Here is a 22,312-nt window from a genome sequence, read left to right as displayed (position 1 = left end):
ATTAAGAAAAGGAGTACTTGAAAATTTATTTAAAGATAACATTTGCCAGAATAAGAAGTTCAGTATAAGGGTAAGAAAATAAAATCTCAGAAAAATAGAGACAGATAATCGAGAAAAAAGATAAGTGACATAAAGGGTTCAATTCCAAACATACAATTTCCAACTAATAAAGGGGCTGCAAAAAGGGAAACCCTGGATAGTAGGAAATTATCAAAGAAATGTTAGAGTTCCCCAGAGGTAAGGAATTCAGGTCTTTAGATTATAAAGGTTCACCAAGCATCTAGCATTCTGAAGGAAGAAGACCATATTTATCTCATTAGTGTGGCATTTCAGAAATATAAGGACAGAGAAAAATCTTCAAGTTCCTGGAAAGAACAACCAGGTCACCTACCAAAATATATATATCAGGCTAGCATCACCCATCTCAGCAGCAGCCCTGGTTGCTAGAAGGCAATGGACCAATGGTGTTGACATTCTGAGGCAAGGTTGTTTTTATTCTAGAATTTGGTACCAAGCCAAACTATTTTGTGAAGACAAAATACAGACATTTTCAGATGTTCGAGGTTCAGAAAATTTTCTTCCACATCACCTTTCTTAGGAAGTTACAAGGGAGTAATCCAAGAAAGAGAAAGACATGCAAACTAAAAATAGTGGATTCAACCAGGAAAGAGATATCCCAAGATAATAGCTGTGCAGCAAGAGCTAGAAAACAACCCATCCTGCTGGGAGGGCATGAGAGGGCTCTCAGAAGAATGAAAAGTATGGTTAAGGGCTAAGAAAAGATTAAGAATAATGATCAAATTAACATCTCCCTCCCCACAAGAATGATTTGGGGCTGTTAGAAACAGGAAAAATAGAAAACTACAAGAAATATATGGAAATCAAAGTTAAAGTGTATCATGAATTTAAGTATTTGAAGAAGTGTTGTTATTTTTAAGTCCCCTTGGATTATTGTTCTGGAAGTCACTGTTATAGGTCCATATAAAAGGAAATTTAATATACTTCCTAGCCTGTGTTTGACCAATATATTGTCATGAAAATATGGATGCTGTTGTATAAACTTTCAGTTTTTAGAATCAGGTTGTAGAGAGAGCATGAAGGATTTGGTTGTGGTTACAGGAGATAATGCTGATTGTCTTAATATTACTAAAAATGTAAAAATACAGCTAGCAGCAAGGGGGGTTCCAGAGAATGATGGGCACTATTAGCTTCCTTTTACAAAGTAAAGAATTAGGATTCTGAAGACAAGAGGTTTATATAAAAGTAATATAATTATCAAACAGCAGGGAGGAAGATAATGGAAGGAAGGGGCATAATATAAGTTAGTCCTTCATCTTTCTTATTTTAAAATTAGTAGGCATTGTCTTAAAGTTAAATTAAGAAATAATGTAAGTGCAGAAAGAAATAATTTTTTTAAAAAGCTACGTTTGGAGATTAGGAGAGACTTTTTATCATAAGCTATTCTGTCACTGGTTTGTCACGTGCATGTATGTATTACTTTTGATTTAAAAAAAAATAGGGAACATAAAATAACCCAGGTTGGCAGGCTACATGTAAGGGAATGTTGGGAATAATACTGGAAGAGAAGGTTGAGGCCATATTGTAGAGGGCCTCAAATGCCAAAGTGAAGCAGTGCATTTAATTAGAGAAAATTTGGAGGAGTTTTTGAGCAGTCTGGTCATATGTCTACTTTCAGAAAATGAATTTGTCAGGAGGATGAATTTTATTGGCAGTGGCAGAAAGGGGCATGTTGAGTAACCAAGCTAATTTCAGTTTTCTACAGGAAAGATTATAAAGGATTAGACCTGGATGATACTGGAAATAGGAAAAAAATGAAATGTCTCCCCAGTACCATGCTTGATACATTGTATGTGTTTTAGTATATGTTTATTGAATGAAGGAATCAAAGGGAGACTGTTTTTAGTAACTTTTTTGACAGAAGAAAGGAAGGGTAGACATCAAAGATGAAATCTTTCTTGAATAGTAACTGCTATTTATTTTGAGATCCATAGCCTGATCATAGCTCACACTATGAGAGTAAAGCTTAATCGTATGCCTATGACAAAATACAAAACTTTTCTATTTCAGTGATCCTTTCCTGCCTGTGTTGCATCTTTATTTGTGACAGACAATTGTAGGTATTTGCTGTTAAATATAAGATGATAAAATATTACAGCCTAATAAGTCACATCCCACTTACCCATTAAAGAAAAGTGGTAAAACATAGAGAATGTTATATAGTATAGTTCTTCACAGCCTCATAATTTAAGGACATACATGGCCATTAGATTCCTGTTAGACTCTTGAACAGATCGTTTTACTTCCATAGGAAGCTAACTGGCACATGCTAGAATCCAATCCATGAACTTGGTTTCTAGACTAATCTAGTCTTCAAAGTGTAAAGTGACAGTACTTTGGGGTACAGAAAATAAAGAAGAAAACTTCTTTATAGTTTCATTTCCATGTATAATGTATATAATTTAATAATACAAAAAGTATTAGTACATGCATATAATTTATAAGCCAATAAGTATACAAATATTGGGTATATGCTAAATTGTTACTACTAATAAGGATGTGCTACCAAAAGTTCAGAGACTACTTCTCTAATCAGTTTAGCTAAGTGACCCAAGAGATACATACCAGTACATACCAGTTACAAAGACGAGGGGAATACGTTTGTTCCTTTCACTGATCTTGGATGGGGAACCACCAAGAGCCTCTGACAGTCTCAGTGTAGTTGTAATGCTAAGAGCTTTGTTTTAGAAGTCACTGGAGGTCAGAAGATCTGGAATTGAGCCCTAAGTCTGTCAGTTACTGGCTTGTGATCTTTACTTAATCTTTTTAAACTTCAGACTACAATATTCAAACCATTTTTTGCCTTTTAAAAATCTGTCAGTTTTCTAGTGGTGAATCGAGGGAGTCTGTAGAGAATTCTGAAATGTTTTTGCTTGCTCTGGGGAGTACTCCACTGTGTTATCATCACTCATCTCTAACACTGATATGTAGTCAAAGATTTGTCGTGAAGCATAAATGTGAGATAAAAAGCGCCCTAGACAGTTTGGCTCATTGGATAGAGTGTCAACCTGCAGACTGAAGGGTCCTGGGTTTGATTCTGGTCAAGGGCACATGCCCGGATTGTGGACTCGATCCCCAGGAGGTGGCATGCAGGGGGCAGCCAATCCATGATTTTCTCTCATTGATGTTTCTATCTCTTTCTTCCCCTCTCCCTTCCTCTCTGAAATCAACATACATAAATACATACATACATACATACATACATACATACACACATACGTGATGAAAAAGCATCTAACCTGGGCTTGATACATGGTAGGTACTTTTAATAAACATTTGCTGGATTTTAATCTAAACCTTAATTAATTGCACATATACATTGGGGTGTTTTTTTAAACGTTTTTAAACTTGCTTTCCTCTTTCGTAATGTAGCTATGAGCAGCTATCACTCTCAGGCCCTTATTGGTCTCATTTGGAGATAAGTGCCCAGGAAAGGGGGTCGAATCATAGAGTCAGCTGATGCTAGATTCTTCTCTAATGCCTACTGCACAGGATTGTTGTGAGAATGAAAGGAAATAATACATGTGGAATGACAAAGGACTACACCCTATTAGGGGATTGTTTTATTATTGTTGCCAAAGTTTTGAGAGATTCTAAAGTGATTAAGCTACCTAAGTAGTAGGACAGTCTACAAAATATAGCTTCTGACTTAGAGAGTAAAATGGTGGGCCTGGATTCCTTTTTTGTCCTCTTATAAGAGCTTATTTTCTCTTCTCTCTCTCTCTCTCTCTCTCTCTCTCTCTCTCTCTCCCTCTCTCTCCCTCTCTCTCCCTCTCTCTCCCTCTCTCTCTCTTAATAATCCTCACCTGAGGACATTTTCCCATTGATTTTCAGAGACAATGGAAGGGAGAGGGAAAGACAGAGAGAGGGAAACATCCGTGTGAGAGAGACATTGATTGGTTGCCTCCTGCTTGTGCCCCAGCCCTGGTGGAGCCTGCAACCGAGGTACGTGCCCTTGACCAGAATCAAACCAGTGACCGTCAGTCCTCAGACTGATGCCCTATCCACTGAGCCAAACCAGCTAGGAAGAGCTTATTTTCCTTTTCCTACTCGTTTCAAAAGCTACATTTAGATACCCTGCTATATCTTTTTAAGAAATCTTTGTAATTCCCTATATTCTGTGAGTGTCTCAGAAAATGTTGATTGATCTCAAACATTTATATGGAATATGATAGTAATAAAATAATTGTTTATATTTGTATAACATATTTATATTCTGCTAATAGTTGATATGCACTACAAAAAATATTATTGTAGGCAAAAAGAAAAGAAAAAAATGTGGTAGGCTGGTATTTGTCCCTGACATTTAACTTGAAAGTAATATTTGCTTGGCATACTAGTATGTTTTTTGTTTACTTGGTGGATCAGTAAAGATGGTTTGTGTATGTTAATTTGAGGATTTCTGATATGATTTGCTAAAGTTATATTGCTTGATTTATGCCTGGAAGAAGTAGCTCTGACTCTGTTTTTTCCCTTTATATTTGCATCAACAGGAAGAAGGCAGTATCAAAGAAATTGCAATCACACATCATGTAAAGGAAGGACATGAAAAGGCAGATCCTTCCCAATTCGAACTTTTAAAAGTATTAGGGCAGGGATCATTTGGAAAGGTAAGTCAAGAGTATGTGCTTTTTAAAAAGTTGCTTTTTGGAATTCATGTATATTTCATATGGATGGGGAATAGAAATATTTTATGAAATACTACTGATCTCCCTACAAGCATTATTTTCTCTGTGTTTTTACATTTCTAATCAATAAGTGTGGGAAAGTTAATAAAGTCATTAAAAAATACATTGGAAAGTTTCATAAATTGGCAGTATTCACTTCATATTTACTTTATCTTCAAGACCATATGGCCTCTCTAACTGCACTTCTTGAGTGATTAAAAATCCTAAAATATTCCCTGGATACACTGGCCTCTTTGAATCCTTGTATAGAATTGAAAGGTAATCTTGCAGTGCATCTCTGTCTTTCCTTCACAGTCTCCCTAATATCAGCAGGAAGTGAATGGGTACTCCCAAGGAACTGGTGTGAGGGTTACCACTTAAAAGTTTGGAATTGGGGTGACTTATAGTTTACCTTTAAAATAAATGCAAGCATTGCATTCTATCAATGATCTCCGTGTTTGTTTTTAATATTGAAACTATTTCCGCCAAAACCGGTTTGGCTCAGTGGATAGAGCGTCGGCCTGCGGACTGAAAGGTCCGAGGTTCGATTCCAGTCAAGGGCATGTACCTTGGTTGTGGGCACATCCCCAGTAGGAGGTGTGCAGGAGGCAGCTGATCGATGTTTCTCTCTCATTGATGTTTCTAACTCTCTATTCCTCTCCCTTCCTCTCTAAAAAATTAATAAAATATATTTAAAAGAAAAAAGAAACTATTTCCAAGTCTGGCAGGTGTGGCTCATGAACTAAGAGCTCATGGTTTGATTCCTAGTCAGGGCACATGCCCAGGTTGCAGGCTCAATCCCCAGTGTGGGGTGTGCCAGAGGCAGCCGATCAATCTCTCATCACTGATGTTTCCATTTCTCTCACCCTCTCCTTTCCTCTCTCTGAAATCAATAAAAAAAAAATTATTTCCCAAAACCACCAACTAAAAATTGTTGCAGCAGATGTAACATCTTTATCAGTTTTCTTACAGTATTCCTTGTCCCCCTACCACACACCTCACAAGTACTTCCCGCACTCCAATTTGAGAAGTTCAGTATTATAATTACTACTCCTTGATCTCTCCAGTCCCTTTCTCAGCAAGAGGAAAATTCTGAGATTGCATTTAACTTTCACATTGCAGGGCTTCCTTCCCACCTCTCTGTGAGGAAACATTTGAAGATATACTTTGCAAGCTTCAAAACAACACCAGTTTAAGCTCTCTTGTATATTTTTATGGGACTAGTTAGCAATTCTTGGCTAACATAGATAATTTATTACAGCCGTTAACATCTTTCAAATCCAAAGTGATGCTTTTAAGCCCCCTTTTTTCCTTCTAGTAAGTCATTTAGTATTGAAGTTCCTCAAAGTCCCCATTCTCGGCTGCCTTCTCACTCTACTCACTACTAATTTCTCTATGCTTCCTATCTTAATTATAACCAATATACAGCCGATGTAACAGATTTGTATCTCCAATCCTTCTAGTCCTCCCTTCCCTTCCCACATCCCCCCCCCACTACCAATCTTATCCATCAGCAAGTCCTGTGGATTTAGTAAAGATTCCTCAAATCATGCCTGTCCTCTCCTCCACTGCCACTCCTCCAGTCCATGCACCACTATTTCTCCCTGGACTCTTGAAAGTCCTCCTAACTTGGGCTATATTCCCCCGTTTTACCCTCTCAACATTATATTCCTTATCTTCACAGCACTCACTGGAATTATAGCTTTTCATTTTAATTATTTGTTTATTGGCTATCTCCCCCAATAGACTATGTATTCTATGAGTGCAGGGGCCATGCCTTGTACCATGTCTCAGCATTGAAATGGAAGCACAGTAGCTAGCATATAATTCTAGAAAGGAATTAATGAGTAAATAATAGTCCTGACCTCATAGGAAGGTAGTAAGAATTAAATGATATAAGGCCAAATATATAACATCTGCTATGAAATTGTATTATGCAATGTATATAGATAAACCCAAATAGAGGGATTTATTTCTATACATTAAGATTTTCAGGGAACACATTATTTAGTAAGTTTCCCGGAGTTAGCGTGCTTCTCCCTTTATTTCTTTAAATACCTTACTATAAATAGCAAACATAAAAAAACAAGTCTCCTTCCTTACTCACCCTAAAAAGCCAGTCCAAGCCAAGGAAGCAGGGATGACCTGTCAGCCTAGAATAGCTTCATGGAGGAGTTCGAAAGGTCAGAAATGCTCTGGTGGGGGAAGATCTGATGGCATCTGGGACTGCTGCTCCTGCTGTGTTTGACTGGTGACAAGCCAAAGGGACTGGATTAAGAGGCACTGAGCAGGAGCACAGAACTGGGTGGCTGGCTTGGTTCTTGTCTCAATGCCTTCACTGTAACATTAGACAAATTATTTAACCACTCTAATTCCTAGCTTGGGCAGCTATAAAACAGGAATTGCTTAGTAGGTCTACCTCCCCAAAATTGTCATGATGATGTATTAAAAATTCTTGTAAAGAAGGTTCTTTATAAATTAAGAAGTGCTATAAAGTGTTAAGAATGTGCTTTTAGCCCAGCTGGTATGGCTAAGTGGCTGAACGTCAACCTACGAACCAGGAGGTCATGGTTAGATTCCCAATCAAGGCACATGCCAGGGTTGCAGGCTTGACCCCCAGTGGGAGGCATGCAAGAGGCAGCCGATCAGTGATTCTCATCATTGATGTTTCTATCTCCCTTTCCCTTCCTCTCTGAAATCACTGAAAATATTTTAAAAAAAAGAAAAAAGAAAAAAAAAAAAAGAATGTGCTTTCAGAGAAGGGTGAAAAAAGTTTGGAATCCACCAGGAGAATTTTTCTTGTAAAATGGCACAAAGAAGCTTGGTTAGGGAATCTTAAGACTGAATAAATATCAGATAAATCCTAATAACCTCCACCTAATTAGGATTTATTTATGTTCAAAAATATTAATTTCTGATAACCTTTAATATTTGAACATCATTCCATCTGTAGGAACCACTCTGATTAAGAATGCTTTTCTTTCCCTACATTGACTCACTGCTAAGTGGCTGGAAGGAGCTAAAGGGTGGTGCATGGTAAAGGGGGCTAAGAGGAGTGGTTTGGGGAGAGGAACACACTCTGCATCAGGGTTTCTGTACAAATTCTGGCACTCTTCAATTAAATTGAAGTCATTGCCATTACCTTTGGCACAGTTTCTCAGAGTGAGGAACTCTGCTTTGCCCTAGAATCAGTTGAATCTTTGTGAGTGTGTGTGCTAATACCCTAGAGTGCTAATGCAGAGAATTGAGAGCTGACCCTAAATTAATTCTTGATTGTAATTGTCTCTTCTTCCTATCTGTGACAGCGTAATAACACTGCTAGAAAAGAATTAATAGGAGAAAAAGAATTCAAATTCAGATCCATTTGCAGGTCTGTTTAAAGGTTTGATGGAAAAAAATTGTGAAACTAATGGTCAAAATGAGTAGAAGAGCTTTATTGATAGTTTTGTGTATTATACATGTTATAGCGTAACCATGAACTACTTAGAGCAAGTGTGATTGGTTTTATATAAATCCCACACTATATGTAGAAAGGAGCTAAAAATATTTGGAAAATGAAGATGCTCAATAACATACCTAGGAATTGTGGTTCTTCATATTTAGATATATGTGATCATTCATTTTTAAAAGGTAAGTGCTTACTAAGCTACATTTATATGTTACATGCTCTTTGGGATTTAACAAACAACAAAAGAAATATCAGAATCTTTCTAATAATAAATGACATAGCAGAATTCTTATTTTAACAATGGTATAGTTTGTGAAACTTTGTAAAATTTATTTTCTCTTATTTAAATACAGGTTTTCTTAGTCAAAAAAATCTCAGGCTCTGATGCTAGACAGCTTTATGCCATGAAAGTATTGAAGAAGGCCACTTTGAAAGGTAAGTACTGCTACTATTTGTAATGTTCATGTAATATAAACAAACTAAAAGGTCTCAATAGCCATCATGTGACTCCTAGGCCACTTACATTCTGAATCTGTTCCTGTTACCATATTTAAATTTAAACTTTCTTTCGGTGAATTTTTTCTACTGGGCTAGGAATCATCTGACTAGTGAGAATGGGAGTTGCCATGTTATAGAAGAAGCATTATAAATTCTCTTGGGTTTTAGACAAGTAGAAGTTTATAAGATTAAAACTGGATTTGATGCATCTTAAAATTGATACAATTATTTTAATGTTTTGAAAACTTACTACTTTACTGGATGCAAAATAGATTTTATTCTAAGGACATCTGGTCTCCAAGTAAGTTTTTATTCCAAGTCACTAATTTTGAAAAAAAATGTAATGTAGAATTTGGCTCTTATTATTAAACAGTCATTTAGAAGAAGTTGTACATAGATATTTAAATGCTTAAGACTTTCTTTTATTTAGTAGTATTAGTTATTTTACCACAAAATCTCTAGTTTTATGTATTGATTCCTAACATCATTTTTTCCCTCTTCAATTTGTCTGTCATTTCTAAAACTTTTAAAATATTCTGGAGGAACATAGGTGATAGCCATTTATTATTCTTCCCAATGAGTCACCTACCCTGGGCATTATCATCGTTCTAAGAAATTTCACCTTCCTCTATAAACATCGTCCTTTGCTTTCTTTCTCTTGCTCCCTTCTTGAATGTATTTTGTTTGTTTCTTACCTGGTCTCTACCCGCTGCCTTACTACTTAACTTGGTTCATTCTAGGACCAGGAAGTTATATTATATCCTCAGTGCCCTATTTGATATCGCTACTTTTATAACTTTGTACTCATGTTATAAAACTGCATAGATGGAACTTGTATAAGTATTCATTCACAAAATCAATAAAAGTATTTTGTTTTCACATATCTAACAGGATTTGTATTGTATATATGTAAAAGAAACTATGAAACTCTGAGAAACCTAAAAGATACTAGCAAAAGAAATAAATGCCAATTCCTTTTAGAGAAAGCTAATTGTTGTTAAGAGTCTCAGTATTCCTCTAGCCATCTAGTTAGCTCCATATCCTTAATATTCCAGTTGCATTTTTCCTTGAAATACTCAAACTTTCATTTGAAAAGCATATATCTCAAACAGTAGTCTAAAAAAGATTTAAAGCTTATAAGATTTAAAGCTTATTTAAAGCAGTTATAATTCAGTGTGTTATTGGAAGGGAATAATACAGACATACAAATTAGTAGAACAAAATAGGACAAAAGGCTTTAGCCGGTTTGCTCAGTGGATAGAACTCTGGCCCATGGACTGAAGGGTCACGGGTTTGATTCCATCAAGGGCACATACCTTGGTTGCAGGCTTGATCCCCAGCCGTGGTCAGGGCTCTTGGGGGAGGCAACCAATCAATGTGTCTCTCTCACATTGATGTTTCTCTGTCTCTCCCCCTCCCTTCCACTCTCTAAAAAATCAATGGAAAAAATATCCTCAGGTGAGGATCAACAACAACAAAAAATAGTACAAAAGTATTTATATTAAATTTTAATGTGTTTTTTACAAAAATGTTGAATATTTCCTTGCTGTATGACAAAGCCAGGTATATAGAATAATGGAAAATTGAATATTTATTTCATAAATTTTGTCTGAAATACTCCTGAGCAACCTGGAAAAATTAAGTCTTCTCTTAAACCCTGTCCTATATAATAAAAGGGTAATATGCAAATAGACCTATCGGTGGAACGGCTGGTGGCTATGACGCACACTGACCACCAGGGGGCAGATGCTCAATGCAGGAGCTGCCCCCTGGTGGTGAGTGTGCTCCCACAGGGGGAGCAATGCTCAGCCACAAGCCAGACTGATGGCTGGCAAGTGCAGCGGCGGTGGTGGGAGCCTCTCCCACCTCCGCAGCAGCACTAAGGATATCTAACTGCGGCGTAGACCTAAACCATCAGTTGGACATCCCCCGAGGGCTCCAGGACTGCTAAAGGGCGCAGGTAGGGCTGAGGGGACACCCCCCCCCCCCAGTGCACAAATGTTGTGCACTGGGCTTCTACTTCTAGTACCATAATAAACAACAGTCTAACTGAATTTTACAAGTTAGCATAGAAAATTTGTGAGGAGATGTGGAGCAAATTAAAAATTACAAATTGATAATACAAAAATAATTAGTCTTTCAAAGAATGAAAAACAATATAAATAGGAAATCAGGAAATTATTTTCCTCAAATATTACAAAATATTAATATAAGGAATTGATTAAAGTGTTCTTAACCAGCAAAATCTAGGACAATATGAATATTTCAATAATCATAGTGATATATTATAACCCCACTGAATAAGAATCCATGAGTTAATCCATAAATTAATTAATGGGGAACAAGGGAGAGTGTTTCCTTACAGTAGAATTCCAACTAATAAATGTAAAAGGAATGATTGAGTTAGGAGTTTCTAAGAAGTAACATTACAACCTCAACTTAAGGATTTCAGAATAAATTTTTTGCAAGACAATAAAAGAAATAATCTTTGGGAAAATGTCCCATTTTGCTGATGAAGAAATGCAAGTGAAATAATGAATTATCGTTTCATATGATGGCAACGTTGCAAAGCAGTTTTGCAGTAAGTACAAAGAGCCCGTATTGCTGCTAAATTAACCTTAGGAAATAATCTCAAAGAAGTCATTCATACATGTTTAGAAAAGTATGGGATGTCACTTAATAGGGTATTATTTAAATGAAATGTTTCAAATATAGTCACAAAAATGAACTTAATTGAAACTATATAGGTGAGCAATTGTAACAAATTTAGCTACTATAAGTATGTAAAATTATATAGATATATACTATAGAAGAGAACCTAGAAAAGTGAAAAATATTTGACTTATTGGAATTGTAGACTACTGGATAATTCTAGATGTATTCTTAAATTTAATTTTTATTTTTATCAAAGTAATTATATATATATATATATATATATATATATATATATACACACACACACACATACATACATACATATATATTCTTATAAAATAGCAGTGCTTTACCTAGCCTCCCTATCCCAATTCTTGGCTCCCAGAAACAATGATTTTCACCTCTTTAGCTGCCATTTACCTCCATATTCAATACTCTTATATTGCAAATTTTTTATTTTTTTCATTTGGAGACATAACCTATTGGCATCCTAATATGGAAGATTAGGATTTAGTTTTCCTATACTTATACCCTCACACAATTTCCCTCTTCATGTTTTGTTTTCATTATTGCAGCTTTATAAAAATTGTTCTGAGCCAAATGATGTAATGGAGTCACATTTCCTTCACATCTTTGCTGTGTTAGATCTCCTTTTCTAAATTCTGTATCTACCTGTTTCTCGGTTTACTTTCTAGTTTTGGTGGAACACATCTTCTAGTAGCTACCTCAGAAAGGGTGAATGGATGGTTAATTTTTTTGTGACCTTGCAATGTCTGAAATGCCTTTATTCTACCCCCTCACTTAATCTATAATTTGACTGGGTGTAAAGTTCTAGGTAAAAAATAATTTTCCCTCAGATATTTGAAGGCATTGTTTCCATTGTTTTCTAGTTTCCTGTGTTGTAAGTATGAAGTTTACTAGAGGCCCGGTGCATGAATTCATGCACGGGTGGGGTCCCTCTGGGTGGCCTGCAGGGATTGGGAAACCCACAGTCCAACGCCACCTGCAGCTCCTACCTGCCGCTCCCGCTCATCCTGGCCCCACTGTGCCTGCCGCGGGTTCGCACCCAATCAGTCACTATAGGGAGAGGCTCGTGCACCCTCCCAAGGGGAGTGGCCTGCAGCATAGGGCTGAAACCATCTCTCTGACATCCCCCGAGGGGTCCCGGATTGCAAGAGGGCACAGGCCAGGCTGAGGGACCCCACCGGTGCACTCTCAGGCCAGGGAGGGACTCTGGGAGGGCTCCAGGGTATGTCCAGCCCATCTCACTCAGTCCCCATCCACCGGATCCCAGCAGCAAGCTGACCTACTAGTCGCAGCATCTGCCCCCTGGTGGTCAATCAGTTGACTGTCTGCCCCCTGGTGGTCAGTGCCCGTCATAGTGAGCAGTTGAGCAGCCTTAGCATATCATTAGCATATTACACTTTGATTGGTTGTTAGGTTGTTCTGCCGTTCGGTCTATTTGCATATTACCTTTTTATTATATAGGATTGCCATTCTGATTTCTAGTCCTTTGTGGGTACGCTGCTTTTCCTCTTTGGAAGTCTTTAGAATCAATCTACTCTTTATCCCTGGTGTTCTGAAATTTGTATAATAGTACTTCTTATTGTGGGTTGTTAAAATTCATCATATTAGATAAAGGATGTCTCTTTTGATTTAAAATCTCATTTCTTCAGTTTTAGGAAAGTATTCTAATCCTTCTATTGATTTTTTTTTGTTTGTTTCTATCATATTTTTAATTTTCTAGATTTTCCTTGTTCTCTAATCCATTTTGTATAACATTTTATTATGGTAAGTGTCAAACATTTACAGAAAGAAACAGAAGAATATAAAGAACACCATATACCCTTCTTTCTGCTTCAATATTTCTCAACTCAAGATATTTTAAAGCAAATCCCAAACATTGTATAATTTCTTCCATAAATATTTTAATATATACCTCTAAAAGACAGACACTTAAAAGAAGTACTATAACTCTATCATATACCTAAAAATTAATGTACAGATATCCAGTGTTCAAATTTCCAGTAGTCTTTGTTATTATAATTCATTTTTCTTTTTGCAATTTGCTTGAATTGGGATCTGTGTAAGTTTTGTATTTTGCAATTGGTTTATATCTCTTTTTTAGTCTTTTTAATCTATGAGCTCTTGTCTCCATTTTTTTTTTGTGTGTGTGTGTTTTTTTTCTCATTGTACTGTACTTGTTGATAATACTGCTTCCTTCCCCTCTACCTCTTTGAAAGCTTTTTTGTTTCATGGATACCATATGGTCTTCAATCTCTTGGTGGATATAAATTATAAGGTTGAATTTTGTTTTGTTTAAATTTTCTTCTGTTCTTTACATTGTCTTTTACTTTATTCATTTTTTTCTATTTATTCAGATACTTTCTCATATTAAAGCCTTTTTCCTCAAATGCCTGGGGATCCTTTGCTATCTTTTCCTTGCTTAAGAGTGAGATAGCAAAAAGATAATTGGAAAGGATTCTATGGCAATAATTTGCTTATTACTCATTGACTTCCTTCCCTTAGGCCCGTGGTCGGCAAACTGCGGCTCGCGAGCCACATGCGGCTCTTTGGCCCCTTGAGTGTGGCTCTTCCACAAAATACCACGGCCTGGGCAAGTCTATTTTGAAGAAGTGGCGTTAGAAGAAGTTGAAGTTTAAAAAAGTTGGCTCTCAAAAGAAATTTCAATCGTTGTCCTGTTGATATTGGGCTCTGTTGACTAATGAGTTTGCCGACCACTGCCTTAGGCTTATATTTTAGCTTTCTCTGATCTGCTGTGTGAGTTACCACTTACACATCTTCTGCTACTGCTTCTTCTCCTATTCTCTATCCTTGTGAATTTGTGCATAATTTTTCCATTATTGTAATCTCAATGGCATTTTGGAATAAGTAGAAAATAAAACATCCATGTTTTACCTGAAGTCTTTTTCCATTCTAAAATTCCTATTAATACAATAAATGGGGTCAAATAAAAATCAATACCGTTAGGTTGAGCTTGTGGGGATTTTTCATCCTAATAAAGTAGTAATTGGGCCTGAAAGGTTTTGTAAACCATTGTTTAAACTATTTCTTAATATATCACCCTAAAACATAAATAGCATTTCTTCTTGTTCACTCTCATGTTTAAGTCAAGATGCGTTTAAAAACTAATAACTAGTATATGAGAAAAATTATTTCAGAGGAATGTAGTTGCTTTGCCAGCAACAAGACAGTATTAACAAATTCCATATTAAGGTTTAGAGTTTAACCAATATAAAACATCCTTTTTCTTCATTTTAAAAACAGCTTTATTGACTTGAAACTAATACAAAATAATATCGATTGTAAACTGTAATTGAGAAAATTTAAAAATAAATTAACTTAAAATTAAAAACATTTAAAAAAGAAAATAACTTTATTAAAGTTTAACTGACATATAATAAACACATAAAACATGCCTTGTTATAAACCAGTACATCATAACCAAAATTCCTGATTATAGGATGATTCATATATGTCACTAGGTCTTTACCTAAGTAAAAGAAACAAAATTATAATTATTACACAGTCCTACCTCAGACAAAAGGAAAGAATTCTTTAGTGAGTGAATCTCACTGCACATTTTCAACTAGACAGTCTCATCAGTGTTACATATAAGGAAACTATCTCTCAAGATAATCGTAACAGAAAGAAATCATCTTGTACTAGCTTCTCATTTTATAGAGAAGGTAGCAGGAAGTTTCTGAGCAGTGAAAGGATTTGGCCAAGGTAAACCGTCTAGATATTAGCATGGCCACTAAACTGTAGTTTTTGACCCCCAGGTAATTATTCTTTTCATTATGGTAGAATAGTAGAAGAGGAATATAAATATATTGATGGATAGTTTTATTGCTTACTGAACAGAGGAGTGATTTCTAAGTGATAAGTTTTGTAAGGTCTGTATAATTTTTTTAAGGAGGTAGAAATTTAGAATCCAGCATTAAGGTAATAGGAACATAATCCAAGGTTGTATGGGTAGCAGTGGGAAAGGGGCAGATTTGGGCTAGATGGGGACACAATTATCAGCAAGCCTAGGTGATGAACCTCATTCACATAAATAATAGAAAGGACCTGTTGGATATAAGACACCAGAGTTGTAGTGATAGGACAAGATAATGAAATCAGAAGTTGGTATTGAATTTGATACACTAGCTGGACAAGTCAGTGAAAAAGAGCTACATAGACATTGAGAGCAATCAATTTCTATTCCTGATTTGACCATTTTCAGTCATTGGCACCAAAATCCCCCAGTTGGAAGTGGAAAACTAGTAGACTTGAAAACAGCATTTTTTAAAAGCTTCTTTGTTTATTTTTCCCAGAGGTCTTATTTCTGTGTTTTAAATATCTGTGGTCACCTTAAATTGAAAGGAAAACCAACTCATCTTTCTCTCTGACCCCCTCCAAAAAGATTCTCTTTACCATTCTTTTTATTTAAACTTTGGCACAACCATTCAGTCACTCTGGCTTAAAAAATAGAAGTTATCTATGATTTATCTTTATTATGCAACAGAAAAAATTAAAACTTTAATGAATGATCATTTTCACCTCTTAAATTCATTGAGCTACCAACACAAGTATACTACTTCTCAGATTGTATTGTAATCATTTATTTACTTGTCAGTCATTCCCACCAGATTATGAGCTTCTTGAACATTATTTATTTGTATTTGCTTCACAGTGCCTGGCATATAGAATTGGTCAGGAAAATGTTTGGTTGGTAAAAGAGAACTATTTATAGGGTCAAACGTAAGTTTTTCCTGACATTTCAAATTGTCCATAATCTGTATCCTCTCTACTTCACCTTCCCACTTTCCACACTGTTTTGGTTCCTTCCTATTCATCATGCATGCCTTCGTGTTCCTGCTAGCGGTTGCTATTCCATACCTGGACTTTTCTTCTCTAGGCCCAGTCCTTCCCACCCACCTAAATTCCATTCTAAAAGTCCCTAACCCTACCTTTTCTCTCCAGCCTTCCTATATAAGCAACACTGATCTTTTCCTTCTCTGAATTCCTATACTACTTATTGCTAGTAATAAATCATTTTACTTCTTTATCATATCCATGGTACTATGTGTGATAAGAGATCTTAATTAAAGATCTCTTATATACCAGAATCTGGGGTGTACAAACCTCATCTCAAACCGTCACACAGCCCCCCAAAGGTATAGAGGTATTATCCCCATTTTATCAATAAAAGGTAACTGAGGCCCAGAGAGTTTAAGTAACTAACTTGCTTAAGATTATACAATCTGAATCTAGATCTTTCTAACTCCAAAATGTCTTTGCTTTACCAGCTGCATCATAGTATTTCCTCTCCTCCTATTTCTCCCCCCCCTCAAAATAGATCTTTTGGTATATATCCACCCTTCCCCATATCTGCCACATGTTCTAGATACCTAATGAATGTTTGTTGAATTGAGTTGATAGGGTTTGTTAGGGGTATTGGAACCTATTCCCTTTTTTATGTTTTAACTAGTGTCCTGGTGCACAGATTCGTGCATATTGAAAGGAAATTAATTAGAAGAAATATTTTAATATTGCTGTTCACGTCTTACTAATGAAAAGAAAATAGGATTCTACTGAGTCTCCTATCTCCCTACTCCAGGACTCCTGTGAGGCACAGGAAAACGCTTCACAAACATTTGGTTAAACTGTAAAATGTTTGCACCTGGCTATAAAGCAAGTCGGGTTCCTGGGCTGAAGAAACTCCAAGGATGCTAGTCGCTAGGGAGAGGAAGCCGGGCGTTGCTATGTGATGTCATTACCCGGCACCCACAGCCACCATTTCCAGGCTGGGCTGGTCTGTGGGCCACATTTTGTGCCAAGGGGTCTTGGCAGCTTTGGCTGCGATTTGGTGGGATGTCGCTCCGGGGTGGTGGCGGGGCCTGTGTCCCACTTGGGGGAAGCCGAGTGTTGGTTGGTGCTAGGTCCATGGTGTCATTTATTTTTAAATGACCAGTGCATGTCATGGCAGCTCCTGCATTGAGCGTTTGCCCCCTGGTGGTCACTGTGCATCTAGTTACTGGTTGGATGGATGGACACTTAGCCTTTTATAGATATAGATATTTCATTGAGATGCCTCGTTCTTTAAATGTTGCTCTTTTTTGGTCATTTTTTTACAACTTTAATTAAAATACTTACAAATTTAATGTTAACACCAATATCAGATATGTTTTTTGTATTTATTTTTTAACTCAAAGCACAGATTTTATAAATATATACAATTTCTTCTGGTTGTATAATTTGGTAAAAATATAGTTATTAGTTTTAAAAATTCAAGAGTAAGATATATAAAAGTGATTTGCTTTTTTATACATACAAGCACAATTTTATTTAAAATAAGCACCAAAGACATTTTGTTTTAAAGCTTGTCTCTGAAAGCTATTGCAATGTAGCCATATGTGTAATATTTTATAGTTCGAGACCGTGTTCGGACAAAAATGGAGCGTGATATCTTGGTAGAAGTTAATCATCCTTTTATTGTCAAGTTGCATTATGGTAAGTTATAAACCACCTCCCACCTCACTTCTTAACCTCAATCCCCACTTCCTTAGGACATTCAGATATACTAATGTGTATAAGTATTTATTTGTGTATATTTATGTGTTTAGCAGATATATATAGAAAGTCATAGAAATTAAATCATTACTTGAACACACTTTAGAAACTTTTATCACATTTAATTTATGTTTCTTTTAAACATTATAGTGTCTGAGTGGGTAGCCATAGGAACAGGTAATAATAATCATTTTTATTATATTAGTAATAATGTGTTAGCCAAACTTAAAAACAAGAAAGATCCCTAATGTCTTGAAACTGTTAGCACCTCTCTTTCCCCCAAAGGCATGTGTGCTTTTTCTCAGTGGGTAAATGTATGGTGATTCCTACTATATGTAATTAAAGCTAACCAACCCACATTTTTTTTTTCTGTAGTCAAGTGAGATGGTTTTTGTATTTTGCTTCAAGTTTAAGTAAGTCTTTTTCTTTGGGGAATATTTCTTATTGATCACATGTTTTAAAACTATTGTATTTCTCAGAGACTGTAGCCTGAAGAAAACCTAACAAATGTTCTAGTGGTTTCATAAAAAGAAACTCTACATTTAACTTTTCTACATGGAAGCTAAGAGAAATCAGTGGGTATCTTCTAAATAAAAATCAGTTTAGATCTGTGATATAATTATTAATTTACTAAAAATAATTTATGAATGAGCTTGCCTAATATAAGCCTAAGAAAATAAACTATGGTGGATTAAACAAAAATTTTCTCTCTTCATTCAGCTTTTCAAACTGAAGGGAAGTTGTATCTTATTTTGGATTTTCTCAGGGGAGGAGATTTGTTTACACGCTTATCCAAAGAGGTATATGATTAATGTTTATTTTTAATCTATTTATACTCACTCTGTTTCAACTAAAGCTTTGTTATATTTTAATATTATGTTTATCATATTTTCTCTAGTGGCACAAGATTCTCACATTGAAGAATCAGAGCCAAAAAGAGTTATTTTTTTTACCTTTTGAATTTATTCTAAAAGTAGGACTTTAAATTGATTAATTATCCTGGTCTTTCGTCCGTCTTTTAGTTACAGTTTTCTTAGAAGCAATAATATATCAACAAGATATCCTTAAAGTATTGGTAGTGGAAATTCAGCATGCATTTTAAAGATCACTTTTCATTTCTAAGATATTACTGTGGTGGGGCAACAATCACATATTCTTTTTTTTTTTTAAGTTTCTTTATTGATTAAGGTGTCACATATTTGTCCTCATCCCCCCACTCCCATCCCACACCCCTCCCCACGGATGCCCCAACCCCCTGTTGAATTTAACCATTGGATAGGCTCATATGCATGCACACAAGTCCTTTGGTTGATCTCTCCCCCCTCCCCCCACTCTCCCCTATCCTCCTTCTGAGGCCCGATAGTCTGATCGATGCCTCCTTGTTTCTGGTTCTGTTCTTGTTCATCAGTCTATGTTGTTCATCATTTCCCCTAGATGAGCGAGATCATGTGTCACTAGAGATATACTTATAAGAACTGAATGTGAGACGAGCAATAATAGTTATCAATCACATATTCTTAATATAGTTGTTACTTAACAAAATGCAAAATTGTTTCTCCCACAGTGCATATTTAGCATTTTAGTAAGTAATTAGTTGACTGATAATTTTGCAAATTTCATATGTAAATTGTGGGTAAAATTACATGTAATAGCAAAGTTATAATTTTTTAATATTTAAACTCTGGGATGGAACTTTAAATGAAAATTACAGATAAAAAGAAAATAAAAACAGAAAAATTATTTTTATTTTAGGTGATGTTCACAGAAGAAGATGTCAAATTCTACTTGGCTGAGCTTGCACTTGCTTTAGACCATCTACATAGCCTGGGAATAATCTATAGAGACCTAAAACCAGAAAAGTAAGGAATCTTATGACTAAGTTGAATACAATGTAATATTGTTTAGGAGGTAATAAAAGGTAAAATTACTTCATAGAACTATCACAGTATTGCATTAGAGTCCATGTGCTTCACATTTCTGCTAACAGTATGTATTCTCATACTTTTATTTTTTAAATATGTTTTTATTGATTTTTAGAGAGAGAGGGAGAGGGATAGAGAGAAACATTGGTAAGAATCATCCATTAGCTGCCTCCTACAGGCCCCCTCCTGGGGATCAAGCCGGCCACCTGGCATGTGCCTGACAGGGAATGGAACTGGTGACCTCTTGGATCATGGATCAGCACTCAACCACGAAGTCATTCTGGCCGGCTTAAATATCCGTTAATCAGAATTTCTGCTAATATTATCTTGCTTTCATTTGCATTCTTTGATTTTTAATGAGGTTGAAATCTATATTCATATGTTTGTATTTTTGTGTGATTTCTCTGTTTGTGGCTTTTGCCCATTTTCTTTTGGAATGTTACTTTTGCCCATTGATTTGTAAGAGACCTTTACAAATTAAGAATTTAACCATTTGACCTACAGGGTGGGGCAAAATTAGGTTTACAGTTGTTCGTATGGGAAATAATATAATAATAAACAAGAATACAAGAATAAACTTGGTGTTTCACGTACTCACAACTGTAACCCTGCTTGGGCCCCGCTCTGTATTGCAAATACATTTTTCTGGTTTGTCTTTTTATTTCATTTATGTTATTTTAACCTACACAAGTATTTTTTCCTCAGATATATCAGTCTTATCTTTTGTGATTTCTTCTTTGACTTTTATTCTTAGGAAGGCTTTTCCAATCCCATGAGCAGATTTTTTTCTAATTTTATAGTTTCTGTTTTTACTTTTAACTCCATCTAGAAGTGTTTTGGTATGATGTATGGCATAGAGCCAATGCTTTCCTCCAAATACTGTTTATTGAAAATGTTCTTCTCTATATGATTTCAGATTTTAAGTATGAGTTGAGCAAATTTCCCATTGCTTTTATAACAGCAGTCATCAAGAAGCTAATATTTAAATTGTACGCTCTTCTGATTTTTAATTTGTTTATCACTTTTAGTAAGAAAGTTTTTTCCTCTTTTTAAGGAAATAAATAAGAGCTTTGCTCTATCAGAAATTCTTAAAATAACTTTATTGAGATATAATTCAGATAGCATACAATTCATCCACTTAAAGTATACAATTCAATGTTTTTTAGTATATTCAGAGTTTTGCAACCATCATCTTTATCAAGAACTTAGATATAACTTACATTACAATGTTACATGCACAATTTGCATAATTATAACAGGAAAGAGAGGAAATGCTCCTTTGGAAACCTTTTAAGTGATCATTTAGAAATTGTTACACTTGCACATTTTATGTTTGGTTTTTCATATATTTTGTTTTGAGATGTTTCATATAATTCTATTTTTATTCCCCACATAATTACTGGGTTTTTCTCATCATTTTCCCAATTTTTAACTATCATTACATAAGATATAATTCCTGGTAAGAGTAATATAATTGTTAGAAGAAAAAGTTACTATAAACATAAGATTAAACATTCATGCCCTGACTAGTGTGGCTTAGTGGATAGAGCGTCGGCCTTCGGACTGAAGGGTCCCAGGTTTGATTCCAGTCAAGGACATGTACCTTGGTTGCGGGTACATCCCCAGTGGGGGGTGTGCAGGAGGCAGCTGATCGGTGTTTCTCTCTTATCGATGTTTCTAACTCTCTATCCCTCTCCCTTCCTCTCTAAAAAATCAATAAAATATATATTTTTTAAAAAAGATTAAACATTCATAATAAAAATATGTTAGTGTTTTTGCCCAGCCGGTGTAGCCCAGTGGTTAAGTGTCGACCTATTAACCAGGAGCTCAGGGTTCCATTCCTGATCAGGTCACATGCCAGGGTTATGGGCTCAATCCCCAATAGGAAGTGTGCAGGAGGCAGCCGATCACTGATTTTTTTTCTCATCATTGAGGTTTCTATCTCTCTCTCCCTCTCCCTTCCTCTCTCTGAAATCAATAAAAACATGTGCTTTTTTAAAAAGGTAATAGATGGACATGGTTACTTAAAAGAATGCTTTAGAAGGTATAGGTCCGTGGTCGGCAAACTCATTAGTCAACAGAGCCAAATATCAACAATACAATGATTGAAATTTCTTTTGAGAGCCAAATTTTTTAAACTTAAACTTCTTTAACGCCACTTCTTCAAAATAGACTTGCCCAGGCCGTGGTATTTTGTAGAAGAGCCACACTCAAGGGGCCAAAGAGCCGCATGTGGCTCGCGAGCCGCTGTTTGCCGACCACTGGTATAGGTAATAACCCTTTTAACCATGTTTTCTTTTTTTTTCCTCTCAACATCAAGAATGATTTTAGAGTTTGTTTTGTTTTTAAAACTGTCTTTCATGTATTTGTTAGAAGGGAGAATGATTTCTACCATACCTAATAATTCCTTTTATATTCCTTAAATGTATTGGTCTGCTTCATAATCAAGTATAATCAAGATTAGT

The 22,312-nt window shown here is 35.7% G+C and overlaps 1 protein-coding gene across 6 annotated transcripts in view; it reads left to right on the top strand.

Annotated features, from left to right (window-relative positions):
• The window catches only part of RPS6KA3 (ribosomal protein S6 kinase A3), a 116,080-nt gene that overhangs the window by 50,998 nt on the left and 42,770 nt on the right, over positions 1 to 22,312 (top strand). For all 6 annotated transcript variants that reach the window (XM_054720683.1, XM_054720696.1, XM_054720688.1 and 3 more), the window contains 5 exons: positions 4,572 to 4,688; positions 8,547 to 8,628; positions 17,785 to 17,865; positions 18,646 to 18,725; positions 19,678 to 19,784. In XM_054720683.1, coding sequence (XP_054576658.1) covers positions 4,572 to 4,688; positions 8,547 to 8,628; positions 17,785 to 17,865; positions 18,646 to 18,725; positions 19,678 to 19,784 — 467 coding nt within the window. The remainder of the gene's footprint in view (positions 1 to 4,571; positions 4,689 to 8,546; positions 8,629 to 17,784; positions 17,866 to 18,645; positions 18,726 to 19,677; positions 19,785 to 22,312) is intronic.

This window comes from Eptesicus fuscus, chromosome 1 (genome assembly GCF_027574615.1).
Source record: "Eptesicus fuscus isolate TK198812 chromosome 1, DD_ASM_mEF_20220401, whole genome shotgun sequence".
NCBI classification, from domain to species: domain Eukaryota; kingdom Metazoa; phylum Chordata; class Mammalia; order Chiroptera; family Vespertilionidae; genus Eptesicus; species Eptesicus fuscus.
Note: the sequence above shows the minus strand (reverse complement) of the source record. Positions and strands in the feature narration are given on the sequence as shown.